The sequence below is a fragment of the Bubalus kerabau genome, chromosome 6 (genome assembly GCF_029407905.1).
Source record: "Bubalus kerabau isolate K-KA32 ecotype Philippines breed swamp buffalo chromosome 6, PCC_UOA_SB_1v2, whole genome shotgun sequence".
NCBI classification, from domain to species: Eukaryota; Metazoa; Chordata; class Mammalia; order Artiodactyla; family Bovidae; genus Bubalus; species Bubalus kerabau.
In genome coordinates, this window is record NC_073629.1 from 74,261,876 (window position 1) to 74,287,184 (window position 25,309).

Sequence of the window (25,309 nt, forward strand, 5' to 3'; positions counted from 1 at the left end):
CAGTGGTACACTCCACAACCCCTGTCCTCAAAGTTCAAAGGGTTGTCTCACCCAAAATAAACCTGAAAAGCAGAACCCACGTGTTCAAAGACATTAACAGCAGACACATCTAGAAACCCAGAAAAGCTAATTGGTAAAAAACTGTCCCTGCCAAAACAAATCTATAAAGTGTGAAGAATAACTCCATTACACAGATTCACAGATACTAATGTAAGAAATCAAGAATCAGGAAAAATCCAGTTAAATATAACAACACTAAAGGCAGCTAATAAATCTCCAAATAATTTGGGATTCAGAATAATCCTCTTAGGGGAGTTAAGTGAACTGTAAGAAAACACAGACAGAAAGCAGAACAAAATTAGAAAAACAATGCATGAACAAAATAAGTTTGACAAGGAAATATCAAAACAAACATAAAAATAGATATCTTAGAGTAGAAAGATGAAATAGCTGAACTGAAGAATTCAATATAGCGTATCAAAAGTAGACCCAACCATGCAGAGGAAAGAATCAGCAGCCTAGGGGATAGGATATTGGAAATTAATTATTCAAAGGAACAAAAAGAAGAAAAAGAATGAAAAAAAGTAGTGAAGGAAGCCTACAGGAACTATGAGACACAGTGAAAAGAAACAATATTCACATTATGGGAAATCCAGAAAGAGAAGAGAAAGAGAAAGGGACAGGAATGTATACTTAAAGCAATGATGGCTGAAAACTTCCCAAACATGGAAAGAAAAATGGACCCAGATCCATGAAGCCTAAAATATGTTGAACCCAAATTGAGCTGCACTAGGTATAATTGGAGAAGGAAATGGCAACCCACTCCAGTGTTCTTGCCTGGAGAATCCCAGGGACGGGGGAGCCTGGTGGGCTGCTGTCTGTGGGGTCACACAGAGTTGGACACGACTGAAGTGACTTAGCAGCAGCAGCAGCAGGTATAATTAAATTATCAGAAGTCAAAGACAATGTAAAGACTTTAAGAGAAACATGAGGAAAGAGAGAAATTGTATACAAGGGAAAAGAAATTATATAAAATATTATGGGATACTATTATTGGCAGATATCTTAGAAACTTTCAGACCAGGAGAGACTAGGATAACATATTCAAAATATTGAAAGAAAATAACTGTCAGCCAAGAAATCTGTACCTAGTGAAGCTGTCCTTCATAAATGAGGGAGGGATAAAGACTTTTCTGAACAAACAAAACCTGAGAGAGTTTATTACCACTAGACCTGTTTCACTAGAAATGCTAAAGGGAATTCTTTGAGTGGAAGTAAAAGAACATTAATTAACATCATAAAAACACAAAAAGTTAGTGTAAATCTCACTGGAAATGGTAAATATATGATTAGAGTTAGATTCTTCAATATGGTAATAGTGGTGCATACTTCATAAATAATCCACTTTAAAAAGGACTTGAAAAGACATTTCTCCAAAGAAGATATTTGAAAGGCCAAGAAGTACATGAAAAATGCTCAATGTCACTAGTCATCAGAGAAATGTAAATTTGAACCACAATGATATATCACCTTATACCTGGTGGACAATCATCAAAAAGATGAGATAACAGATGCTAGCATGGATGTGGAGGAAAGGAAACCCTTGTACACTGTTCTTGGGATTATAATTTGGTAACAGTCACTATGCAAGAGCCTCAAAACTTAAAAATAGGATGACCATATGACCCAGCAATTCCACTTCTGGGAATAAATCCAAAGTAATGAGAACACTAACTCAAAAAGATATCTACATCCCCGTGTTCCCAGAAGCATCATTTACAACAGCTAAGACATGGGGACAGTCTAAGTGTTCAAATAAAGAAGGTGTGGTGTATATTCATACATATAAAATACCATTCAAACTTTAAAAATGAGTAAATCTTATCATTTGTGACAACATGGATGGACCTTGGAGGCATTATACTAAGTGAAATAAGTCAGAGGAATGTGAACACTATGATCTCACTTATATGTGGCATCTTAAAAAGAAGAAGAAGAAGAAGAAAGAAAGAATAAAACTAAACTCATAGAAAAAGAGACCTTACTCTTCTGGTTACCAGAGGCAGAGGGTGAGGAAAAGAGGAATTGGAAAAGGGTGGTCAGTTATAAGATAAATAAGTGCTAGGGGTATAATGTACAACATGATGACTGTAGCTAATTCTGCTGTATGATATATATGAAAGTGGTTGAGAGTCAATCCTAAGAATTCTCATTATAAGGAAACGTTTCCCCCCTCCCCATGACTCTTTTATTCTTTTCTTTTTATTGTATCTGTATGAGAAGATGGATGTTTGCTGAAACATACAGTGGTAATCATTTTACAATATACATAAATCAAACCATCATGGTGTAGATCTTAAATGTATACAGTGATATATATCAATTATTTCTCAGTAAAACTGGGGTAAAAATGAAGGATGCATGGGAAATGTATCACTTTTGACTAATAACAGTTTATAGGAAGAGTTGGAATATTTAGCATGGGATAAGAAGAATGAACCAAATATTTGTTGACCATAAGGGTGCACTGCTGTAATCATTAGGAAATATTTTAATTATTGAATATTTTGATAATCAAGTATTTTGATTATCTTTCTTCTGAGAGCTTGGGAAGACTGCACCCACTTTGAAGTTAGATTTGGCAAAGTGATTTATTTTTTGCCAATAAAATGTGTTAATTCAAGGCAAAAGAAAAAAGCAGAAAAGAAATACTGTGAACTTCACACGCTTGATGGATGAAAAAAAGAAGTCTAAGTTGAGCACATAATGAGAGATGCAAATAAAGCATATGTTGACTACAGATCTTGGAAATTATATCAAACACTTAATATTTCAAAATAATTGTATCATTGTTAACACATGTTTAGAACAAACTCATTCTGCATCTTAGTGGTTGACATGACTAAAGTGGTGTGTAACTTTTGTATAATTTACTAGACTATAAAATTATTTTATCATATTTTATTTAGAAACATTTTAAGGTTGTATTTGATACATTCAATATTAATAATCAAATGAGAGTTACAAAAGCCTGAAACAATATACTAAATAAATAAATGTGGGCAGTGCAATGTTCTGGAAAGGACACCTAACTCAGTATCTAGAAATGTGCGTTAATTCTCTGTGTAGCTCTTTCCTCTCTAGGCCTCAGATTCTTCTGGCTTTAAAGTGGCATAATCCTAAAATGTCTTTCTGTAACTAGATTTTCTGATTCGATTATACTTTGACAAAAGTTAATAGAGTCCCTAAGTTCTTTTAACCCTGGGATTCTGATAACATCTAATTTGGTGAAAATTATCCTTTTTCTTTTAGAGTAGAATATTTTGTTTCTACTTGACTTTAAATTCCTCAGAATAAAGCGTGTAAACAAAAAAAATAAATTAATTAAAAAAAAAATTCCTCAGAGCCTAGGATTAAATCTTCTTCATCTTTGTATATTCAACAACTGAGCACAATGACTATTACAGAGGAGGTGCTAAGTAAGCATTTGTTGAATAAATAATATGACTACTCTTCTAAAGGTTATTTATTCCTAAATTATTCATTTTCTGACATATCTAAGATTAATTTTCCAGTTTGAGGTTTAAGTATATATATTTAGGTTAAAGAGAATTGAAAATACTCCTAAATTTGAAGAATCTCTTAAGTAAAGGCTTTGTCTTAAGAAATAAAAAGACTTCAACTAGTTGTCTGTGGTCAAAGTTAACTGTGGATACAAACTTATCAGCTAATAGCCTGCAAAACTTATCAATACAATTCCGGGAAGCCTTATTTCAGTTTCAGTCAAAAATCCTTTCAAACAGTAAGTGGCTAATATGCAATATCTAAAAAGTGAGGCAGAGGTGAGGTATTCTGATGTGATAGTTAGAAAAAATTCCCACCCTTTAAAAAAAATCTTGATTAGTGTCCAGAGAAATTATGATCAGCATATTTTCTTTATTTTTAGAAAGAAAATTACTAATCATTTTTTAAAATCAATATTCTTGTCTTGAGAACCCATGAACAGTATGAAAAGGCAAAAAGATAGGACACTGAAAGATGAACTCCCAAGGTCAGTAGGTGCCCAATATGCTACTGGAGAGCAGTGGAGAAATAACTTTAGAATGAATGAAGGGATGGAGCCAAAGCAAAAACAACACCCATGTGTGAATGGGACTGGTGATAGAAGCAAGATTCGATGCTGTAAAGAGCAATATTGCATAAGAACCTGGAATGTTAAGTCCATGAATCAAGGCAAATTGGAAGTGGTCAAACAGGAGATGCCAAGAGTGAACATCGACATTCTAAGAATCAGTAAACTAAGATGGACTGGAATGGGTGAATTTAACTCAGATGACCATTATATCTACTACTATGGGCAGGAATTCCTTAGAAGAAATGGAGTAGCCAGCATAGTCAACAAAAGAGTCTAAAATGCAGTACTTGGATGCAGTTTCTAAAATGACAGAATGATCTCTGTTCGTTTCCAAGGTAAACCATTCAATATCATGGTAATTCAAGTCTATGCCCCAACGAGTAATGCCGAAGAAGATGAAGTTGAACAGTTTTATAAAGACCTACAATTGTATAGGAACCTGGAATGTCAGGTCCATGAATCAAGGCAAATTGGAAGTGGTCAAACAAGAGATGGCAAGAATGAATGTCGACATTCTAGGAATCAGCGAACTAAAATGGACTGGAATGGGTGAATTTAACTCAGATGACCATTATATCTACTACTGCGGGCAGGAATCCCTCAGAAGAAATGGAGTAGCCATCATGGTCAACAAAAGAGTCCGAAATGCAGTACTTGGATGCAATCTCAAAAACGACAGAATGATCTCTGTTCGTTTCCAAGGCAAACCATTCAATATCACAGTAATCCAAGTCTATGCCCCAACCAGTAATGCTGAAGAAGCTGAAGTTGAACGGTTCTATGAAGACCTACAAGACCTTTTAGAACTAACACCCACAAAAGATGTCCTTTTCATTATAGGGGACTGGAATGCAAAAGTAGGAAGTCAAGAAACACTTGGAGTAACAGGCAAATTTGGCCTTGGAATACGGAATGAAGCAGGGCAAAGACTAATAGAGTTTTGCCAAGAAAATGCACTGGTCATAACAAACACCCTCTTCCAACAACACAAGAGAAGACTCTACACATGGACATCACCAGATGGTCAACACCGAAATCAGATTGATTATATTCTTTGCAGCCAAAGATGGAGAAGCTCTATACAGTCAACAAAAACAAGACCAGAAGCTGACTGTGGCTCAGATCATGAACTCCTTATTACCAAATTCAGCCTTAAATTGAAGAAAGTGGGGAAACCACTAGACCATTCAGGTATGACCTAAATCAAATCCCTTATGATTATACAGTGGAAGTGAGAAATAGATTTAAGGGCCTAGATCTGATAGATAGAGTGCCTGATGATCTATGGAATGAGGTTCGTGACATTGTACAGGAGACAGGGATCAAGACCATCCCCATGGAAAAGAAATGCAAAAAAGCAAAATGGCTGTCTGGGGAGGCCTTACAAATAGCTGTGAAAAGAAGAGAAGCAAAAAGCAAAGGAGAAAAGGAAAGATATAAGCATCTGAATGCAGAGTTCCTAAGAATAACAAGGAGAGATAAGAAAGCCTTCCTCAGCGATCAGTGCAAAGAAATAGAGGAAAACAATAGAATGGGAAAGACTAGAGATCCCTTCAAGAAAATTAGAGATACCAAGGGAACATTTCATGCAAAAATGGGCTCAATAAAGGACAGAAATGGTATGGACCTAACAGAAGCAAAAGATATTAAGAAGGAAAACTTTACAAAAAAGATCTTTCATGACCCAGATAATCATGATGGTGTGATCACTCACCTAGAGCCAGACATCCTGGAATGTGAAGTCAAGTGGGCCTTAGGAGGCATCACTACAAACAAAGCTAGTGGAGGTAATGGAATTCCAGCTGAGCTATTTCAAATCCTGAAAGATGACGCTAGGAAAGTATTGCACATAGGAAAGTATGCCAGAAAATATGGAAAACTCAGCAGTGGCCACAGGACTGGAAAAGGTCAGTTTTCATTCCAATCCCAAAGAAAGGCAATGCCAAAGAATGCTCAAACTACCACACAATTGCACTCATCTCACACGCTAGTAAAGTGAAGTCACTCAGTCATGTCCGACTCTTTGCAACCCCATAGACTGTAGCCTGCCAGGCTCCTCTGTCCATGGGATTTTCCAGGCAATAGTACTGGAGTGGATTGCCATTTCCTACTCCAGGGGATCTTCCCAACCCAGGGCTTGAACCTCAGTCTCCCACATTGTAGACAGAGGCTTTACCATCTGAGCCACCTAATCTCAAAATTCTCCAAGCCAGGCTTCAACAATACATAAACTGTGAACTTCCAGATGTTCAAGCTGGTTTTAGAAAAGCCAGAGGAACCAGAGATCAAATTGCCAACACCCACTGGATCATCGAAAAAGCAAGAGAGTTCCAGAAAAACATCTACTTCTGCTTTATTGACTATGCCAAAGCCTTTGACTGTGCAATCACAATAAACTGTGGAAGATTCTGAAAGAGATAGGAATACCAGACCACCTGACCTGCCTCTTGAGAAATTTGTATACAGGTCAGGAAGCAACAGTTAGAACTGGACATGGAACAACAGACTGGTTCCAAATAGGAAAAGGAGTACGTCAAGGCTGTATATTGTCACCCTGCTTATTTAACTTATATGCAGAGTACATCATGAGAAATGCTGGGCTGGAGGAAGCACAAGCTGGAATCAAGATTGCCGGGAGAAATATCAATAACCTCATATATGCAGATGACACCACCCTTATGGCAGAAAGTGAAGAACTAAAGAGCCTCTTGATGAAAGTAAAAGAGGAGAGTGAAAAAGTTGGCTTAAAGCTCAACATTCAGAAAACGAAGATCATGGCATCTGGTCCCATCACTTCATTGCAGATAGAAGGGGAAACAGTGGCTGACTATTTTTCTGGGCTCCAAAATCACTGCAGATTGTGATGGCAGCCATGAAATTAAAAGACGCTTTCTCCTTGGAAGGAAAGTTATGACCAACCTAGACAGCATATTAAAAAGCAGAGACATTATTTTGCCATCAAAGGTCCATCTAGTCAAGGCTATGGTTTTTCCAGTGGTCATGTATGGATGTGAGAGTTGGACTACGAAGAAAGCTAAGCACGGAAAAATTGACGCTTTTGAACTGTGGTGTTGGAGAAGACTCTTGAGAGTCCCTTGGACTGCAAGGAGATCCGACCAGTCCAGGGTGTTCATAGGAAGGATTGATGTTGAAGCTGAAACTCCAGTACTTTGACCAACTGATGCTAAGAGCTGACTCATTGGAAAAGACTCCGATGCTGGGAAAGATTGAGGGCAGGAGGAGAAGGAGATGACAGAGGATGAGATGGTTGGATGGCATCACTGACTCAATGGACATGGGTTTGGGTGGACTCCCAGAGTTTGTGATGGACAGAGAGGCCTGGCGTGCTGCAGTTCATGGGGTCACAAAGAGTTGAACACAACTGAGAGACTGAACTGAACTGAAAATCAATATGAATTCATTTTGCAGTATATGTTCATTGCTGAATCACTATGCAAATGCATTCTTCTTTTTTTCTTTTCATACTTTGTTGGATCATCCATTGGACGAGAATTACCTAGCATTTTGTGTGTGTGTGTGTGTCTGTTCTTAATTTCCTTCCATAGCAATTGTATACATACCATTTTTCCATTTTAGAACTTGGATCACCTTAGGCAGAAAATGTAAGACAAGCTGAAGATTCAAGAAAAGAGCATTTTGATGTTGTAGGTAGAGGAATATTTTATAGTTAAAGTCATAATAAAAATATAAATACAATGAGTGCTTTAAAATATTTATGAAATACAATGGGAGACAGAACTTTCATTAGGCATTTTTGCCAGTGTAGCAGAAACCAAAATGATGGTAGTGTAGAAACAGTGGTATAATATTCTTAGGATAAAATCTATGAGAAAAAAAATCAGACTTAATTAAGATCTTAAGACTACTTTTTCATTTTCAGGATATGTACCTAATAATATAATTATTGCCAACCTCATAAAAGTGGTACAGCTGAACTACCATGAGCTAAGAAAAGTGGAAGCAAAGAGATAGGATAATTGTTTATTTTCAATCAACTTATTTTTCCAAAATTAATTTATTGAATATCTACCATGTGCAAAGCACAATGCACCATGGGGGAATATAAAGTACAGTATTAATAAGTTGTACAGAAGTTACTCTTCTCTTCTTTACAGAAGTGTTATCTTTGTCTGGGGACTGACAAAATGAGCAGATGACTTTAAGTGATTATGCCAGGGCTGTTGTTGTTCAGTTGCAAAGTCGTATTCGACTTTTCACAACCCCATGGACTGCAGCACACAGGCTTCCCTGTCTTTCACTGTCTCCTGGAGTTTGCTCAATCTCATGGCTATTGCAGAGAAGGCAATGGCAACCCACTCCAGTTCTCTTGCCTGGAGAATCCCATGGACGGAGGAGCCTGGTAGGCTACAGTCCATGAGGTCACACAGAGTCAGACACAACTGATGCGACTTAGCAGCAGCAGCACGGCCATTGAGTCAGTGCTGCCATCCAAACATCTCATCCTCTGTTGCCACCTCTTCCCTCCTGCCATTAATCATTCCCAGCATCAGGGTATTTTCCAATGAATCAGCTCTTCGCATCAGGTGACCAAAGTATCAGAGCTTCAGCTTCAGCATCAGTCCTTCCAATGAATATTAAGGACTGATTTCCTTTAGGATTGACTGGTTTGATCTACTTGCTGTTCAAAGGACTTTCAAGAGTCTTCTCCAGCACCACAGTTCAAAGGCATCTGTTCTTAAGTTCTTAGCCTTTTTTATGGCCCAACTCTCACATCAATACATGACTACTGGAAAAACCATAGCTTTAACTATACAGACCTTTGTTGGCAAAGTGATGTCTCTGCTTTTTAATACACTGTCTAGGTTTATCATAGCTTTTCTTCCAAAGAGCAAGTGTCTTTCAATTTCATGGCTGCAGTCACCATCTTCAGTGATTTTGGAGCCTAAGAAAATAAAATCTGCCACTTTTTCCATTTTTTCCCCATTTCCCATGAAGTTATGGGAACAGATGCCATGATCTTAGTTTTCTGAATGTTGACTTTTTTCTTTATTTTTTTATTTGAAGGATAATTGCTTTACGGAATTTTGTGGTTTTCTGTCATACATCAATAAGAACCTAGAGCCTATTATACAGAGTGAAATCAGAAGTAGTAATATACATATCTTATACTGATGCATATATATGGAATCTAAAAAGATGGTATGGGCGAATTTAATTTCAGGGCAGCAGTGGATAAACAGACATAGAGAACAAACTGATGGACACAGAAGGAGGCTGGAGGGGATGCATGAAAAGAGTAAAATGAATGTTGACTTTTAAGCCAGCTATTTCATTCACCTCTTTCACCTTCAGTAAGGGGCTTTTTAGTTCTTGGCCTTCTGCCATTAGGGTGGGATTATCTGCATATCACCAGCTAAAGTAAAAGGTAATGAGAAGATATAGGGCAAGACACAAAAGGTGAGTGAAACAAATATACTGTGCAAATTTATGTCATGTGGAGATAAAAAGAACAATTATTTATTAAGTCCTTATTAGATGAGGTCGCTGTTAGTCACTGTGGAAGAAAAAAAAAGAAGTAAAGAAACATGATCCTTGTCCTTTAGGAACCCAGTCTAGGTGATGAGGCAAATCTGTGAGCAAGGTCAGGAAAGAGGATTTAGAGGTCTCAAGAGAGGAAGCAAGTAATGGTTAAAAGGTCAAGTACATTATCAAAGAGGTAAACCTGGAACTGGGTTCTTAAAGAGAAGGAAAGGTGTGTCATACAGAGGCTGGAAAACTGAAAGGAAGTGGAAGAAGGTGATGCCAAGTAGAAGGATTGCAGCCCAAGGGGTTCAAGGGTACAGTCAGTTCAGAGTATTGTGATCTACTTAGCAGACTGTGAGGAATTATATATGGCAATTGTGACCCAGCATGCAGAATAGTACATTGAGCACAGTAAGTGCTCAGTTCAATCAGTTCAGTCGCTCAGTCATGTCCAACTCTTTGTGACCCCATGGACTGCAGCATGCCAGGCTTCCCTGTCCATCACCAACTTCTGGAGCTTACTCAAACTCATGTCCATTGAGTCAGTGAGAGTGCTCAATAAGTATTTATAGGTACTCAAGCATTGTCTGTGAAAGTGAAGTGAAGGTGAAGTTGCTCAGTCGTGTCCAACCCTTTGCGACCCCATGGACTGCAGCTTGCTAGGCTCCTCTGTCCATGGGATTTTCCAGGCAACAATACTGGAGTGGGCTGCCATTTCCTTCTCCAGGGGACCTTCCAACCCAGGGATCAAACCCAGGTCTCCTGCATTGTAGGCAGATGCTTTTACCATCCGAGCCACCAGGGAAGTCTATTCAGTGAATTCTCTAATCTGTACCCTTAGAGGTGCTATAGAAGGAGTGTATTGTTGGTGTGATTGTTATTGTTTCAAATGTACAGGACTTTGAGGCACACATGACCTCATTCCAACAACTAGGTATTTCTTCTTGGGCCAAGGTAGGGGCTTATATCAGTATGTCTTGTATAAATACTAATGCATCTTAAAAGCTACCATTTAATGAACAATTAAATTTACACTAGTTAAGTACTTTACCTAGTTGGCAACACTGTAAGGAAGATACTTTTATCCCCTCTGTTCATCTGGAGAAAACTGAGGCACAGAGGTGCTAAGCTAGTTCACGTGCTTGATGGTTACAAATATGTTCTCCATTTCTTTACTAAGAAATTCAAGTAGAAGTCACAAGAGGGATTCTTTAACAGTTCTCTTGGAGTGTGTGTGTGCATGTGTATGTGTCTGTGTGTATTTAACTATGTATGTTTAAGGTATGATGTCTTCAAAGACATCAAAGAATATATGATTGTTCATTTCTCTAAATTAGAACCAACCTTCCTTTTTGATGGTAGCCAATGTTTCCAAATCCTGCATTATTGCTTGATGATATCACCTTCCCTACAGTGTTCTTGAGCTTTACAGTAAAACCTTATTCAGCAGCAGAAATTAAAATTATCTATAGTTCTCTGTAATAAATATTTTGACAGTGCCAATCACTTAATCAAATCCGGGGAGTAATAAAAAGTAAATTAAATATTACCACTGTTTTTAAGAAACTTAGTCTCTGTTTAAGGAGATGAACACAAGGGTGAATAAGTATAAGTAAAAGCAAATGGCTATGAGAGAAAAGAGGAACTGGCAGATGAATTCCATCTACAGTTAGGTAGTAATTCAGCAATTCAATAATACCACAAGGGAATGGAAGCATAGAGATTCAGCATACTTGAATTTTAGACTTATTTTTGCCTCTAACTTAAGCACACCATTCAATCTCTGCCAGCCTCATCTCTTCATCTATGGAAGTGAAGGTTTGCAAAATACCAGTATTCCCTAGAGTTTCAACAGATTCTAACTTTGTAAGCCAAATGCATTTGAGATGCCCAATGGAAGATGGGTACTATTTCAACATGTAGAGGTGCAAAAGCCCATCCCAGATGAAGGCAGAGTGTGAACAAATCTGCAAATGAAGCAAAGGCCTAAGCAACATCCTGAGAATAAAGAACATTCCTGCCTAGTGTGCCTGCCATGTCAGAGAGCAGCCAGCAATAGGACTGGAAAGGTAGCTTTGGGAAAGTTTACAGAGGCTTTTGAGTTCCATACAGAGGCATTTGGATTTTATTAAGGTTTTTCAAGTAGCCAAAATATAATGGCAATGATTAGAGAATCATTGAGAATAACTGAAAGTCAATCTGGAGCATAACAAGTGGAACAATTTAAGTAAATCAGAACTACATGGCCAGATAATCATTGGTCTTTATTGCATTTGAAAAGCTAAGAAAAAGTGGAAGGTACAAAGAAGATTCCAAAAAAATGGAAAAAGTAATCTAACCTTATGAAATTCTTTATCCTGACTGTTGAAAGAACCATGTTACAGAATAATAGAAAAGAAGCCATTTAGGATAGGCTTCCTAACACGAAAGGTGAAAAAAATTTAATTAACAAGATACTTTGATCATGAAATCTTTAAGTTTAAACACATAAAAGCTTAAATAATTTCACACCCACATAGCCACACATATTTGGTCTTACAAACTCCTTCAGTTTGTGAAAATGTTTACCAGTTTGCAATTTCACCCATTTTTTACCACACTAGCAATGTCACACTGATGATACAGCTGATGGTAATGACTATTAGTGACCTTAAGAACACAGCTGGGTTTCTATTTTTATTTCTGTAAAACCTTTTTTCTGCAGCTAGATGATGCTTTAAAGGGCCAAACTAAACTCTAGAGTCAAGGCAGCTTGTATTTTATGTTTACATATGTATTTTACACAACAAAACCAGATTTGAAAACACATATACACACTCCCACACACAGAGAGAATATGTAATGACAATAAAGAAACCCATTTGCAAACCAATGTGGAATGAATAACTGGACTTTGCCCAAGTTCAAAGAACCATTTCAGGTTATACAGAATTACCTCTATTGGCAACAGACTTTAAAACGGAGCTACTTTAGATTCAGGTACATCACTGATGATTTGCTAAAAATAAACAAAAATATCTAACACAGAAGATAATGATGAACAATACAGGCTGAAATATTTTTTCAATGACTATGAAGGACAGAAAAACGGGTACAGAATTTATTTCTATTTGGGTGGTTACTTACTCTCTTTCACGCAAATGGAGAGTTTCATGTGTCTATTTGCAGAAAAATAAATTTATCTACAAATAGGCAGATTTCTGAATATAGGTAATACAGAGACAAACATATATTTAAAATTACTAATGTAGGTTGATGCTGAGTAAACAGGATTGTATACTGTGAACGTTGGTAAAATTGCTATTTAGCAAGCAAAAACGGATTCAAGAACGGTGGTTTGCCAGAGAAAGAGCTTAGCAGTTGCTAAGAACAAGCTGGCAGGGAAATTCCACGCGTCAGAAAAAAGAAAGGAATTGGGTGATTTCTCTAGCCATTCTGCTCATTGTTTACAACACAAAATGGAGATACTTTTTGTGAAAATAATTTTATATTTTTATGCTTGTGAAAGCTTGGTTAGTAAAAAATGTCAGAATTTCCTGAAGGTAGGCATTTGGTTTTTAACCAAGTGAAAATCTAAAAAATTTTAAATGTTAGGTGGTGGTTTAGTTGCTAAGTCATATCCAACTCTTGGGACCCCTTGGACTGTAGCCCACCAGGCTCCTCTGTCCATGGGATTCTCTAGGCAAGAATACTGGAGTGGCTTGCCATTTTCTTCTGCAGGAGATCTACTAGTTCAGGAATCAAACCCAGGTCTCCGGCATTGCTGGCAGATTCTTTGCCAACTGAGCTACGAGGGAAGTTCAGTTCCTACTAGAGAAGCTCAATGAGGATATGTATGTAAATACAGATTTTCTATAACCTTCAGTTCAGTTCAGTTCAGTTGCTCAGTTGTGTCCAACTCTTTGTGACCCCATGAATTACAGCACGCCAGGCCTCCCTGTCCATCACCAGCTCCCGGAGTTCAATCAGACTCACGTCCATCGAGTCAGTGATGCCATCCAGCCATCTCATCCTCTGTCGTCCCCTTCTCCTCCTGTTCCCAATCCCTCCTAGCATCAGAGTCTTCCAATGAGTCAACTCTTCACATGAGGTGCCCAAAGTACTGGAGTTTCAGCTTTAGCATCATTCCTTCCAAAGAAATCCCAGGGCTGATCTCCTTCAGAATGGACTGGTTGGATCTCTTTGCAGTCCAAGGGACTCTCAAGAGTCTTCTCCAACACCACAGTTCAAAAGCATCAATTCTTCAGCGCTCAGCTTTTTTCACAGTCCAACTCTCACATCCATACATGACCACTGGAAAAACCATAGCCTTGACTAGACGGACCTTTGTTGGAAAAGTAATGTCTCTGTTTTTCAATATGCTATCTAGGTTGGACATAACTTTTCTTCCAAGGAGTAAGCGTCTTTTAATTTCATGGCTGCACCATCTATAACCTTAGGTCTCTTATTTGAAAAAAAGTGCATCAGTGTGCCCTTGTTAGCCTGATTCCTTCTAAAGAAAATAAAAAAGGCTGACTAACAGGAATTCAAAGTCAGTTATCCAAGTCTTTCTCTCCTCTAAGTATGAGTGGAGCTATAGCTATGGTGACGTGAAAGTGAAAGTGTTAGTCATGTCTGACTCTTTACAACCCCATGCACTATAGCCCACCAGGCTCCTCTGTCCATGGAATTCTCCAGGCAAGAATACTGGAGTGGGTAGCCATTCCCCTTTGCCAGGGGATCTTCCAGACCCAGGGATGGAACTGGGTCTCCTGCATTGCAGATGGATTCTTCACTGTCTGAGCCATCTGGGAAGCCCTAGCTGTGGTAAAGTGAAGTCGCTCAGTCGTGTCCGACTCTTTGCGACCCCATGGACCATAACCTACCAGGCTCCTCTGTCCATGGGATTTTCCAGGCAAGAGTACTGGAGTGGGTTGCTGTGGTAAGAGCTCACAAATTAAGCCTTACTCTGCAGGACTGAGAGCTGCTTGAAAAGTGGATTATGCTATGTTTATTTCTCTGTATTTCAGGAAACAGTGTATGGCACAAAAAAGGTATGTTGAGTAAAAACATCTGAAAATCTCTACATTGGTAGCCCTACTGCATGATGGCTATGCTTCTCAAGCATTACTCAAGTCCAAGCTTAAGGGAGGAAGAAGATTTTGGAGGGTGCCAGTATGGGAACATGCTGTAATGACACAAAGTCCTCCCCCACACAGAAATAGCTGTTCCATAGGTGTGAGATAAGTCATGCTTCCTGATAAGACACGGTTTGTGCTGTGTCTTTAAAGCAATACATCCTCTCTTAGGGTGTGGGCCTAAGAGAGAAATAGCTCAGAAAGGAATAATTAGATGATGTCGCTGATGCTGAGACTTGTCTGATTCATCCAGACACTGTAATCAAAAATTGTACATCCGGTTGTAAAGCATATCTCAGTGCTCCTCTCATCCCCAAATCGCTGCCCAGTATTTAGGCAGAATTAAATGGTGTAAAAAATTTGGGTGTGATCTGAGCTTCTGATGTGTTATCCCTGACACCTACTGATGGTGTTAAGGGGTGGATATTGCTAAAGAAAGGATTAAACTATCTTTCAAGCAAACTACTCCCACATTATGAGTTGTACTATATTTAGACTGAATCAGTGTTGCATAATTTCTCAGTAAACTAATATGCACTCTTTTGAATCACTCTCTTTTATTTAAAAATCTAATTTAGGTGTAAGTCAATCACTTTCCATTAAGGTATAAGGTTTCAGTAAAATGCAAGTTCAGGCCAGATTTTTCTTATGGAAGCAAAGTTAACATAGCTAAATAACTCTACCTAAGATTGCAACAAGAATCTTAAAAATATGACTCAAAGTTAGTTTAGTTAAAGCTTCAGTAATTTAAGGAAATTGCCTAGGCAAGTAATTGGTATTATACCAAACTAAATATTTCACAGTTACATTTGCTTTTGCCTAAAAATAAAAACTGGAGCAATACAAGGGAAAACTGCCAAGACTGAAAATAATATGCAGCAGCTGTAAGTAATTGGGAGTGATAATCATAATTAGACAAGATGTAAGATATGTATTAAAGCCCAGATTGGATCATCCTGTTGGCAACTGGGAGAAATCCCAAAGGCCTGGACCCTCCACATTGCCCACACACTCTGCTTCATGCCTCAAAGCCTTTCTGTCACCAAGCTTGGCATTAGATGAGCCATGACACCACTCCCAAGGACACGTGCCACACTGTTACTCTTGAGAAAAGATAGAGGAAAAGAAGAAATGGAAGAGGGTCATACTCTCTGCCTTGCAAGCCTGCAAAGAGAAGAAACAGCCAATTATCTTGCAGTAACTGGCATCCAAGTCCTCTGAAAGAAGTCAAGATAATAAAGAAAACAAATATTTTTATAAGATAAAATGGAGGACAGCTTTGTAAGACCATAGAAACACTGGTTTAACCAAGTATAGGTGAGGAATGAAGTAAAACAGCCTTATTCCATGGAAAACAACTCAAGGTAAAGAGAAAGCTCTATGGGGACAGGAGCCACTTCTGTTTTGTTCATTGATTCAGAGAATGCCTCACACATAGCACACGCTCAACTTGCTAAATGAATGAGCAAATTGATAGTGCTTAGATAATACTTGAGGAGTGTTTATCCTGTGTTAGATGTTGTACTGGGTGTTTTAAGTGTATCACCACATTTAATCTTCACAGTCACTTTTGAGATACTATCAGTACCAGTCCTTATTTGCTAATGAGGATGCTAAACCAAGCACAGCTAAGAAACATGCCCAAGTTACTCTAGTTAGAAAGAGGTGGAGCTAGACTTTTAACCAAAGTCCTCTGGATCTATAGTCCATGTATTATGCACATTATATTTTAAAACTAGAATGTCTTTAGCTTTATTAAAAAAGTGGGAAGCCTTTTCTATTGTTTGTTTTAAATTTTGATTATTCAATGACACCAAAGTAGCACCCTTGATATACGCCATTTCATTCCTTCTTTCTCTTCTTTTGCCTAAATAAAATGGCAAACTTGAAAGCATCTAACACATTGTTCAAGTGCTGTGTATTCCCATTCTCTCTATTTTAAAACTTCACCCTTTTTTCTTCTTCCTTTTCCTTCCCTTGTCTTTCTCTTTTCTTTCTTGATTTAAATATCTTCTTTCCTTATTCTTCTCCTTGAAATCAAAGACAATTAAACAGATATAGGAGACAAACAGAAGAGTTTCTTCCTTTTACACTTTGCCTTAAAAGTAAGACATCATAGCAACAACTATTGAAATAAGGTATTTTATCAAAGTTGTATTAAATTAAACAAATCATATTTTTAAGAATATTTCCCCATGTTTCCCCAATATACACCTTTTGAACACATTTGGTATAAGATAAAAATGCACACATGACAAGGAGGAATGTTCCATAATTTCATCATGCTTCTAGTCCAATAGAAGAGAAAGATACACATATCTTTATTATAAAAGTAAATTATATATATGTAGAAAGATATGTGTATATTTCTCTTCTACTGGTCTATAAGCATGATGAAATTATAGAACATTCCCCCTTGTCATAAAGGGCTTCCCAGATGGTGCTAGAGGAAAAGAACATATCTGCCAATGCAGCAGACAGAGGGGAAGCAAGTTCAATCCCTGGGTTGGGAAGATCTCTTGTAGAAGGGAATGGCAACTCACTCCAGTATTCTTGGTTGGAGAATCCTGTGGATGGAGGAGCCTGGTGGGCTATAGTCCATAGGGTTGCAAAGAGTCAGACACAACTGAAGTGACTCAGCACACACATAAGTAAAAATGGGAGTATTTATGAAATCAGATAGGAGATTAAAAATTGTTATTAGATTAGGTGGGCTTTATGAGGGAGGTTTTAGTTTACATTTTTACAGAAGAATAGGACTTTGATAAGTGGCTAAGGAGAATAGGAAGTAAGGCCTTTTAGGCTTAAGGATATAGTATGTGCAAATGACAGGGAAGACTGTTTAGAAAAATGTCTTATGTGCCTGAAGCTAAGAGTGTATATGAGTCTGGATAAGTTGACTAGACCCAAATATCAGACACCCCTGAATACTGAGCCACACAACTTTGGCTTTCCTCAACAGGCAATGGAAACCCCTGAAGGTCTGGGACTAACGTAGGCTCCTACTCTTGCTTATGCTGGTACAATCTACTGTCCACAGAACAGTCAAGGGTATATTTTAAAATGTCAGCTAGTCCCTCTGCATGTAACTGTATTGTGGATTCTCATATCACTCAGAAGGAAAACAAACTCTCACTATAGTCCAACTATACCTGTGATCACATGCCATTTCCCTCCTAATGTTACTTAGGATGGGTAGCAGTATGATACTCAAAGGCAACTAAAAACGTGGCAGGGAACATACAACAGACCTGACCATCACAGAGGCAAAGATGGATGTCTCCAAATTCAAGACCATATCTGGGGGCCCAGGTTCAACTATACTCTCTGTCTTTTGCTGCAAGAGGATGATGCTACAAAGTTTGTTTGATACATGATTTTCCCCTATCATCTCCCTCATGATCTGTCTCCCTTGTTGTTGTTCAGTTGCTCAATGCAGCCCCATGGACTGCAGCTCGCCAGGCTTCCCTGTTCTTTACTGTCTCCTGGGGTTTGCTGAAACTCACATCCATTGAGTAGGTGATGCCATCCAACCATCTTGTCCTCTGTCGTCCCCTTCTCCTCCTGCCTTCCATCTTTCCCAGCACCGGGGTCTTTTCCAATGAGTGGGCTCTTCGCATTGGGTGGCCAAAGTATTGAAGCTTCAGCTTTAGCATCAGTCCTTCCAGTGAATATTCAGGACTGATTTCCTTAAGGATTGACTGGTTTAATCTCCTTGCAGTCCAAGGGACTCTCAAGAGTCTTCTCCAACACCACAGTTCAAAAGCATCATTTCTTTGGCACTCAGCCTTCTTTATGGTCCAACTTTCACATCCATACATGACAACTGGAAAACCAGTAGCTTTGACTTTATGGACCTTTGCTGGCAAAGTGATGTCTCTGCTTTTTAAAACGCTATCTAAGTTTGTCATACCTTTCCTTCCAAGGAGCAAGTGTCTTTTAATTTCGTGGCTGCAGTCAACTGTCTGCAGTGATTTTGAAGCCAAAGAAAATAAAGTCTGTCACTGTTTCCATTGTTTTCCCATCTATTTGCCATGTCGTGATGGGACTAGATGCCATGATCTTTGTTTTTTGAATATTGAGTTGTAAGCCAGCTTTTTCCTGCCTAGAGAACCCCATGGACAGAGGAGCCTGGTAGGCTACAGTCCATGGGATCACAAAGAGTCAGACAGAATTGACTGAGCACACACATACAAGGAATATGACAAAATGGGTATATTTGGAGATAGATGAAATTGAGTAATAAAAGAATCATATATACATGTACATGAGTAATCAGTCATGTCCAACTCTACATGACTTCATGGATTGGAGCCCCCCTAGGCTCTTCTGTCCATGGGATTCTCCGGGCTAGAATATTAGAATAGGTTGTCATTTACTACTCCAGGGCACCTTCCTGACTCAGGGATCAAATCTGCATCTCCTGTGTTTCCTGCATTAGCAGGCAGATATTTTATCAGTGTGCCACCTTACCCACATTATTATATGTTGTGTTTCCAGTACTTAGTACAGTCCTTAGTACCTAGTTCAATAAATATTTGCTGAATGAATGAAAGTATATGGTAAATTCTCTAACTTATAGACAAGTGGCTTGCTTGCCTCACACAAAAAAAAAGATTTTATTTTGTAGGAGAGACATATATTCCTTTTGAAAGTGAAAGTAAAAAATCACTCAGTTATGTCCAACTCTTTGTGACCCATGGAATTCTCCAGGCCAGAATACTGGACAGGTTAGCCTTTCCTTTCTCCAGGGGATCTTCCCAACCCAGGGATTGAACCCAGGTCTCCCACATGGCAGGTGGATTCTTTACAAGCTGAACCACAAGGGAAGCCCAAGAATACTGGAGTGGGTAGTCTACCCCTTCTCTAGTGGATTTTCTCGACCCAGGAATTGAACCGGGTTCTCCTCCATTGCAAGCAGATTCTTTACCAACTGAGCTATCAGGGAAGACTCTAACCTATCTATTTATTTATTTAATTGAATAGTTCATTCAATAGATATTTCTTGAGTACCCACTGTGTACCAGAACTTACCAGACTTTGTATCTGGAAATAGTAAGATAAACAAAACATGCCCTAGGAGAGTTTATAGTCTGGTGAAAGAAATAGATATGCACACAAATAGTTGTAATGCAATATGATAGTTTTATTAAAAGGAATATGTATTGTGACCTCATGAAACAATAGGGCAATCTGTTCAGCTTGTTGAAAAAGGAAAGGGGATTCAGGAAAGATTGACCCAAAATGCATTTTAATGGATGAATAAAGAGTTTTGAGAGTCCTTTTTACTCTACTCAATTAATGTACTATTTAATTTTTAATGATAATAAAAATATTATCTTTTCTTTGTGTTCTTGGCTTTTAAGATCTGTTTATTTATGATATCATTTTATTTGCTTTGCTAATTATTAGTCCTTTATTATTATACTGGTTTTATTGCACTCAAGATTCCTAAAAAACAGTAGCAACAACTATGAAATAGATGTCACTGAGAAGGTAACAGGCCAATTAAATATTTATTTATGTTTAAAAAAATAAAACATCATTCTAAGTCCTGAATAAGAGAAAATAACTTAAGTAGTTTCATGGTTTTAAATTAGACTTCTTACATATCAAAACTTGAAAGCTATCTGTTCAACCATAGACTTATTTTCTTCATCATTTTCTCATTGTTTAAAACTCATTTGTGATGCAAAGTGAAAGTGAAAGTGAAGTCGCTCAGTTCTGTCGGACTCTTTGCGACCCCACTGACTGACTATAGCCTAAGAGGCTCCTGGGTCCTGGGATTTTCCAGGTAACAATACTGGAGTGGGCTGCCATTTAAAGAGAAACAGCAAATAGTTGATTTTGCTACCTGTTTACTAAAGTGTAGTAGGTTTAGCCCTTGAATCTCACTCACATGGAATCAACAATTGCATTTTTAAGAAAACTCCCCACTGTCAGGGGTCAAGGCATCTTCTATCTCCTTTAATTTCTTAGAGTTATAAACAACACAATTTATTCCTCTTGTAACATGAAAATATAGGCATTGGTGAAAGTTCCATTAAAAACTAGCTGCTGGCAATTCAAACTCAGTGTGACTAAAAGAGCTTCCAGATTTGAATTATGAATTTGGGGGTGAAACAATATTCTTTCATTACATTATTCATTTCCTACTAGAAAACAGTACTTGAAATCCTGATTTCATTAAGAAGAGGTAGTTAAAAATACGGTGGTGGAGTTGTTTTATTATTACTATTATTATTCTTATTGTAAATGAGAACCAGTCTCAAGCATAGCTGAACATGCCTGCAACATTGTTTCTGGAACACAACATAATTCACATTCAAAGAGGCAACTGTCCTCTTGTGAAACAAAGTGGAATCCATTAAGTAGACTCCCACAGTATCCCAAGCTTGGTGAATCACCAGGTACAATCTCTAAGTGAAAATTCAACATGACTGTTAGCCAAGTACCCACAGGAGTTTCTCTCTATGTATAAGATTGTGATCTTTCCAATCTATAAATATAGTCATACAATTCAACAGCTCCAAATTCTTCAAACTCTCCTTCAGTATAAAAAGCTAAACATTTTTTTCAATACAGTCGAGTTCATTCTATCTGCCTAGAGTTCCGTTTCAATTTTCTCCACTTCAGGCCTCAAACTTCACAGTCCAGCAACACTAATCTACTTTTAGAGCCTAGAATACATGCCGTGATCTTGCCTTTCCTCATGCCTTTGAATATATTGTTTTCTCTACTCAGATGATGGTCCCCTTTGGTAAAACTATCTGTTAAATCATCTTCCCCTTGCCCAGGCAATTTTAAATACACAATTTTCTGTGTCACTGCAGTTTGCCCATGCAGTTCTAATATTCCCAAGACTGTATTATAATTGTTTGATATCTTTCCTCACACACACACAAAGGTCTTGGAAGAGAAAATCTCTTTGTTTTTTCAGCATTTAGTATAGCATCTGGACAATAAAAAGACCCACAAATATGTGTGTGTGTATTTTTATTTATATATATATACATACATATATATATACACACACATACATACATACATACCGGGGAAGCCCTATCCCTAGTATCTCAGCCAGTAAAGAATCTGCCTGCAGTGCAGGAGACCCAGGTTCGATCTCTGGGTTTGGAAAATCTCCTGGAGAAGGAAATGGCAATCCACTCCAGTATTCTTGCCTGGAAAATCCTAGGAACAGAGAAGCCTGGCAGGTACAGTCCATGGGCTCTTGAGAGTTGGAAAGACTTAGTGACTAAACCAAACCATATAATACATACATATATATATATATATATATATATATATATATATATATATAATATCACTTAGATGTGGAATCTAATAAAGTAAGCAGAACGTGTAAAAGCACAGAGTAGACTAGTGTTACCAGAGGCTGGGAGCTGGGGAAATTGCAGAGATTGTTGAATAAGGGTAAAAACTTAACAATCAGTAGACAAATAAGTTTTGTAGATCTAATGTACAACATAGTGACTGTAGACAATAATACTGTGATATAACCTTCAAAGTTGCTAAGAACTAGATCTTAACTGCTCCCACCACAAAAATGATCATTTTTTTTATAACAGTATTCTTTATTTTTATGATAGTACTTTAAAAAGCTTTTGTTTGCTTATTTATTTTTGGCTTCGCTGGGGCTTGGTTGCTGCGCATAGGCTTCCTCTAGTTGTGGTGAACGGGGCCTGCTCTCTTGTTGCAATGAGCGGGCTTCTCATAGCAGTGGCTTCTCTTGCTATGGAACACAGGCTCCGGGGCGCATGGGCTTCAGTAGCTGTGGCTCAAGGGCGCCAGAGAACAGAGTCAGTAGCTGTGGCACAGGGGCTTAGCTGCCCTGTGGCATATGGGGTCTTCCTGGACCAGGGATCAAATCCATGTTTCCTGCACTGGAAGGTGGATTCTTAACCACTAGATGACCAGAGAAGTCCCCAAAATGATTATGTGACATGATGGAAGTGTCAACTACCCCTATGGTGGTGATCATGTTGCAATATACAAATGTATCAAATCCACACTGTTGTACACCTTAGACTTACACACTGTTATAGTTCAACTATATCTCAATAAAAATAAATTTAAAATATATACATAAATGAATATTGTCCACTATTAGAAATAGTTACAATGCATATAAGATAAAAAATGTTAGCTGATATTTGCTGAGTACTTATGTCCAGTCTAATGCAGTGTGCTACATGTGCTTCATCTCAAATTCTCACTGCAGTCCTGCCAGGTGGATTTTATTGTTTCTATTTTGTTCTTGAGAAAACTGATGATCAGAGAGGTTAGTAGAATAGGCCACACATTGTCATACAGCAGAACCAGATGTGAATCTAAAATCTGCCTGACTCCACTGCTAGTTTTTTCCCCAGAACACCCAGCTGTTTTTGATTATTGTTAAGATCTTGAAAGACACAAATTAGATTTTGATTTATTCTTCTCCATTTCTTTCCAGCTCCAAGTACAGCCCAGTACGGAATTACCGGGAGCGCTGAAGTTCTTTTCTCCTGCTGGTACCTTGTGTTGACACTGTCCTCTTTCACCAGCTTATTCTACCTGAAGAATGCCATTCTACAATAAATATAAAGACCCATAAAAGGCTTTTAAGGATTCTCTGAAAGTGCTGATGGCTGGATCCAATCTGGTACAGTTTGTTAAAAGCAGCGTGGGATATAATCAGCAGTGCTTACATGGGGATGATCGCCTTCTGTAGAATTGCTCATTATGTAAATACTTTAATTCTACTCTTTTTTTGATTAGCTACATTACCTTGTGAAGCAGTACACATTGTCCTTTTTTTAAGACGTGAAAGCTCTGAAATTACTTTTAGAGGATATTAATTGTGATTTCATGTTTGTAATCTACAACTTTTCAAAAGCATTCAGTCATGGTCTGCTAGGTTGCAGGCTGTAGTTTACAAAAAAAACGAATATTGCAGTGAATATGTGATTCTTTAAGGCTGCAATACAAGCATTCATTTCCCTGTTTCAATAAGAGTCAACCCACATTTACAAAGATGCATTTTTTTTCTTTTTTGATAAAAAAGCAAATAATATTGCCTTCAGATCATTTCTTCAAAATATAACATATCTAGATTTTTCTGCTCGCATGATATTCAGGTTTCAGGAATGATCCTTGTAATATAACTGGCTGTGCAGCTCTGCTTCTCTTTCCTGTAAGTTCAGCATGGGTGTGCCTTCATAAAATAATTTTCTCTTCATCTCCAACTAATAAAATGTTTTTGCCAAATTCTACAACTTGAAAGCAAAAATAAACCACAATGATAAAGTTAATACTAACTATATCCTGTCTCTAAAGAACAAAGGAGCTATCAAATTGTAAAAATCTCTTTCCTCATTACCAATAGGGTTTTGAGAATTTTGCCCCACGATAGCTCAGCTTTGTGATGAAAACAATTTAACTAATATAGTACAGGTAAATCCACTGTATGATTTCTTTAGTTGTAGCTAAATGTTAGATCCACTTTGGGAAATAATTCCCTTTAAAATGATAGCACAGTCCATCCAAAATTGTCTGGCAATACAGCATCTTTTCCTTTCACTATTACAAGCCAAAATTTTTAAGGTAGTTTGTCAGAAAGGACACAAAGTCCAATTACCTAACATTAAATGAGATGGTAAACGTTCAAAATTAATTTGGTTCTGTGGCAAATAAGTTGGTATGCTAGATATAGTGTTCCTGTGGACAGGAGCATTTTGCATATTTTCCAGCTGAAAACATTACGCAGTTGATAGTTTGGCATACATGTTGTACAAAAATGCTCCAAAATATAACAAATATTCCATCCTAGTATGCAGCAGATCAACCCCTGAAATAACTAATTCTGTGGTTAAATCTTTCTCTATAGCCATGTCAGCTTAAACAAACAAAGCTAAAATGAAAAAAAAAATCATGCTTTATTTCTTACATGATATATGTAAGATGTGTTCAAATGAAGACAAGCCATTAGTGATGAAGAATATCTTAAAATAAATTCATTGCTAAATTATCATGGATTTTAAATTATTTCTATCACAAAGAATGAAAACTACATTTTTGAAGGAAAATGCTGTTATTCTACAAGTATTATATTACAAGAATAGTTCAATGGTTTACTCTTTACTAAAGACAGACCATAGCCTTGAAAGCCATTTGCAAGTTTGATAAAGTTACCAATTTTACTATCCCTAGAGAAATTTCTGCAAATAGTTCCCTTTTGCAAGTTATAACAACACCTGCTAATATAGTTAGAAACAAGATATTTAAGATATCTAATGTAGATAAGTAAAATATAAGTAAAATTTTGTCCCAAAGTATACCATAAATCTATTTTAATTAGAAATGTGAATCCTAAATAAGGAGGCATATATATACAACATTTCCACAAAATGGCAATGATATGGCACAATACTATTAAATTTACTGTAATAATTTATTATGTTATTTTGACTGATACACTAAGAAAGGTTTTTACAAAAACCTTTTAACTTTGATTATTATTGATTTGCTTTTCAAAATCTTTTTGTGGAATTGG

At 37.5% G+C, this 25,309-nt stretch overlaps 1 protein-coding gene across 1 annotated transcript in view; it reads left to right on the forward strand.

Moving 5' to 3' along the window:
• Nucleotides 1-24,601, forward strand: part of NEGR1 (neuronal growth regulator 1) — a 1,047,432-nt gene extending 1,022,831 nt beyond the window's left edge. The window contains exon 7 of the mRNA XM_055585480.1: nucleotides 23,231-24,601. Within this exon, the coding sequence (XP_055441455.1) occupies nucleotides 23,231-23,355 (125 nt within the window). The 3' untranslated portion in view covers nucleotides 23,356-24,601. The remainder of the gene's footprint in view (nucleotides 1-23,230) is intronic.
• The last annotated feature ends 708 nt before the right edge of the window (nucleotides 24,602-25,309 follow it).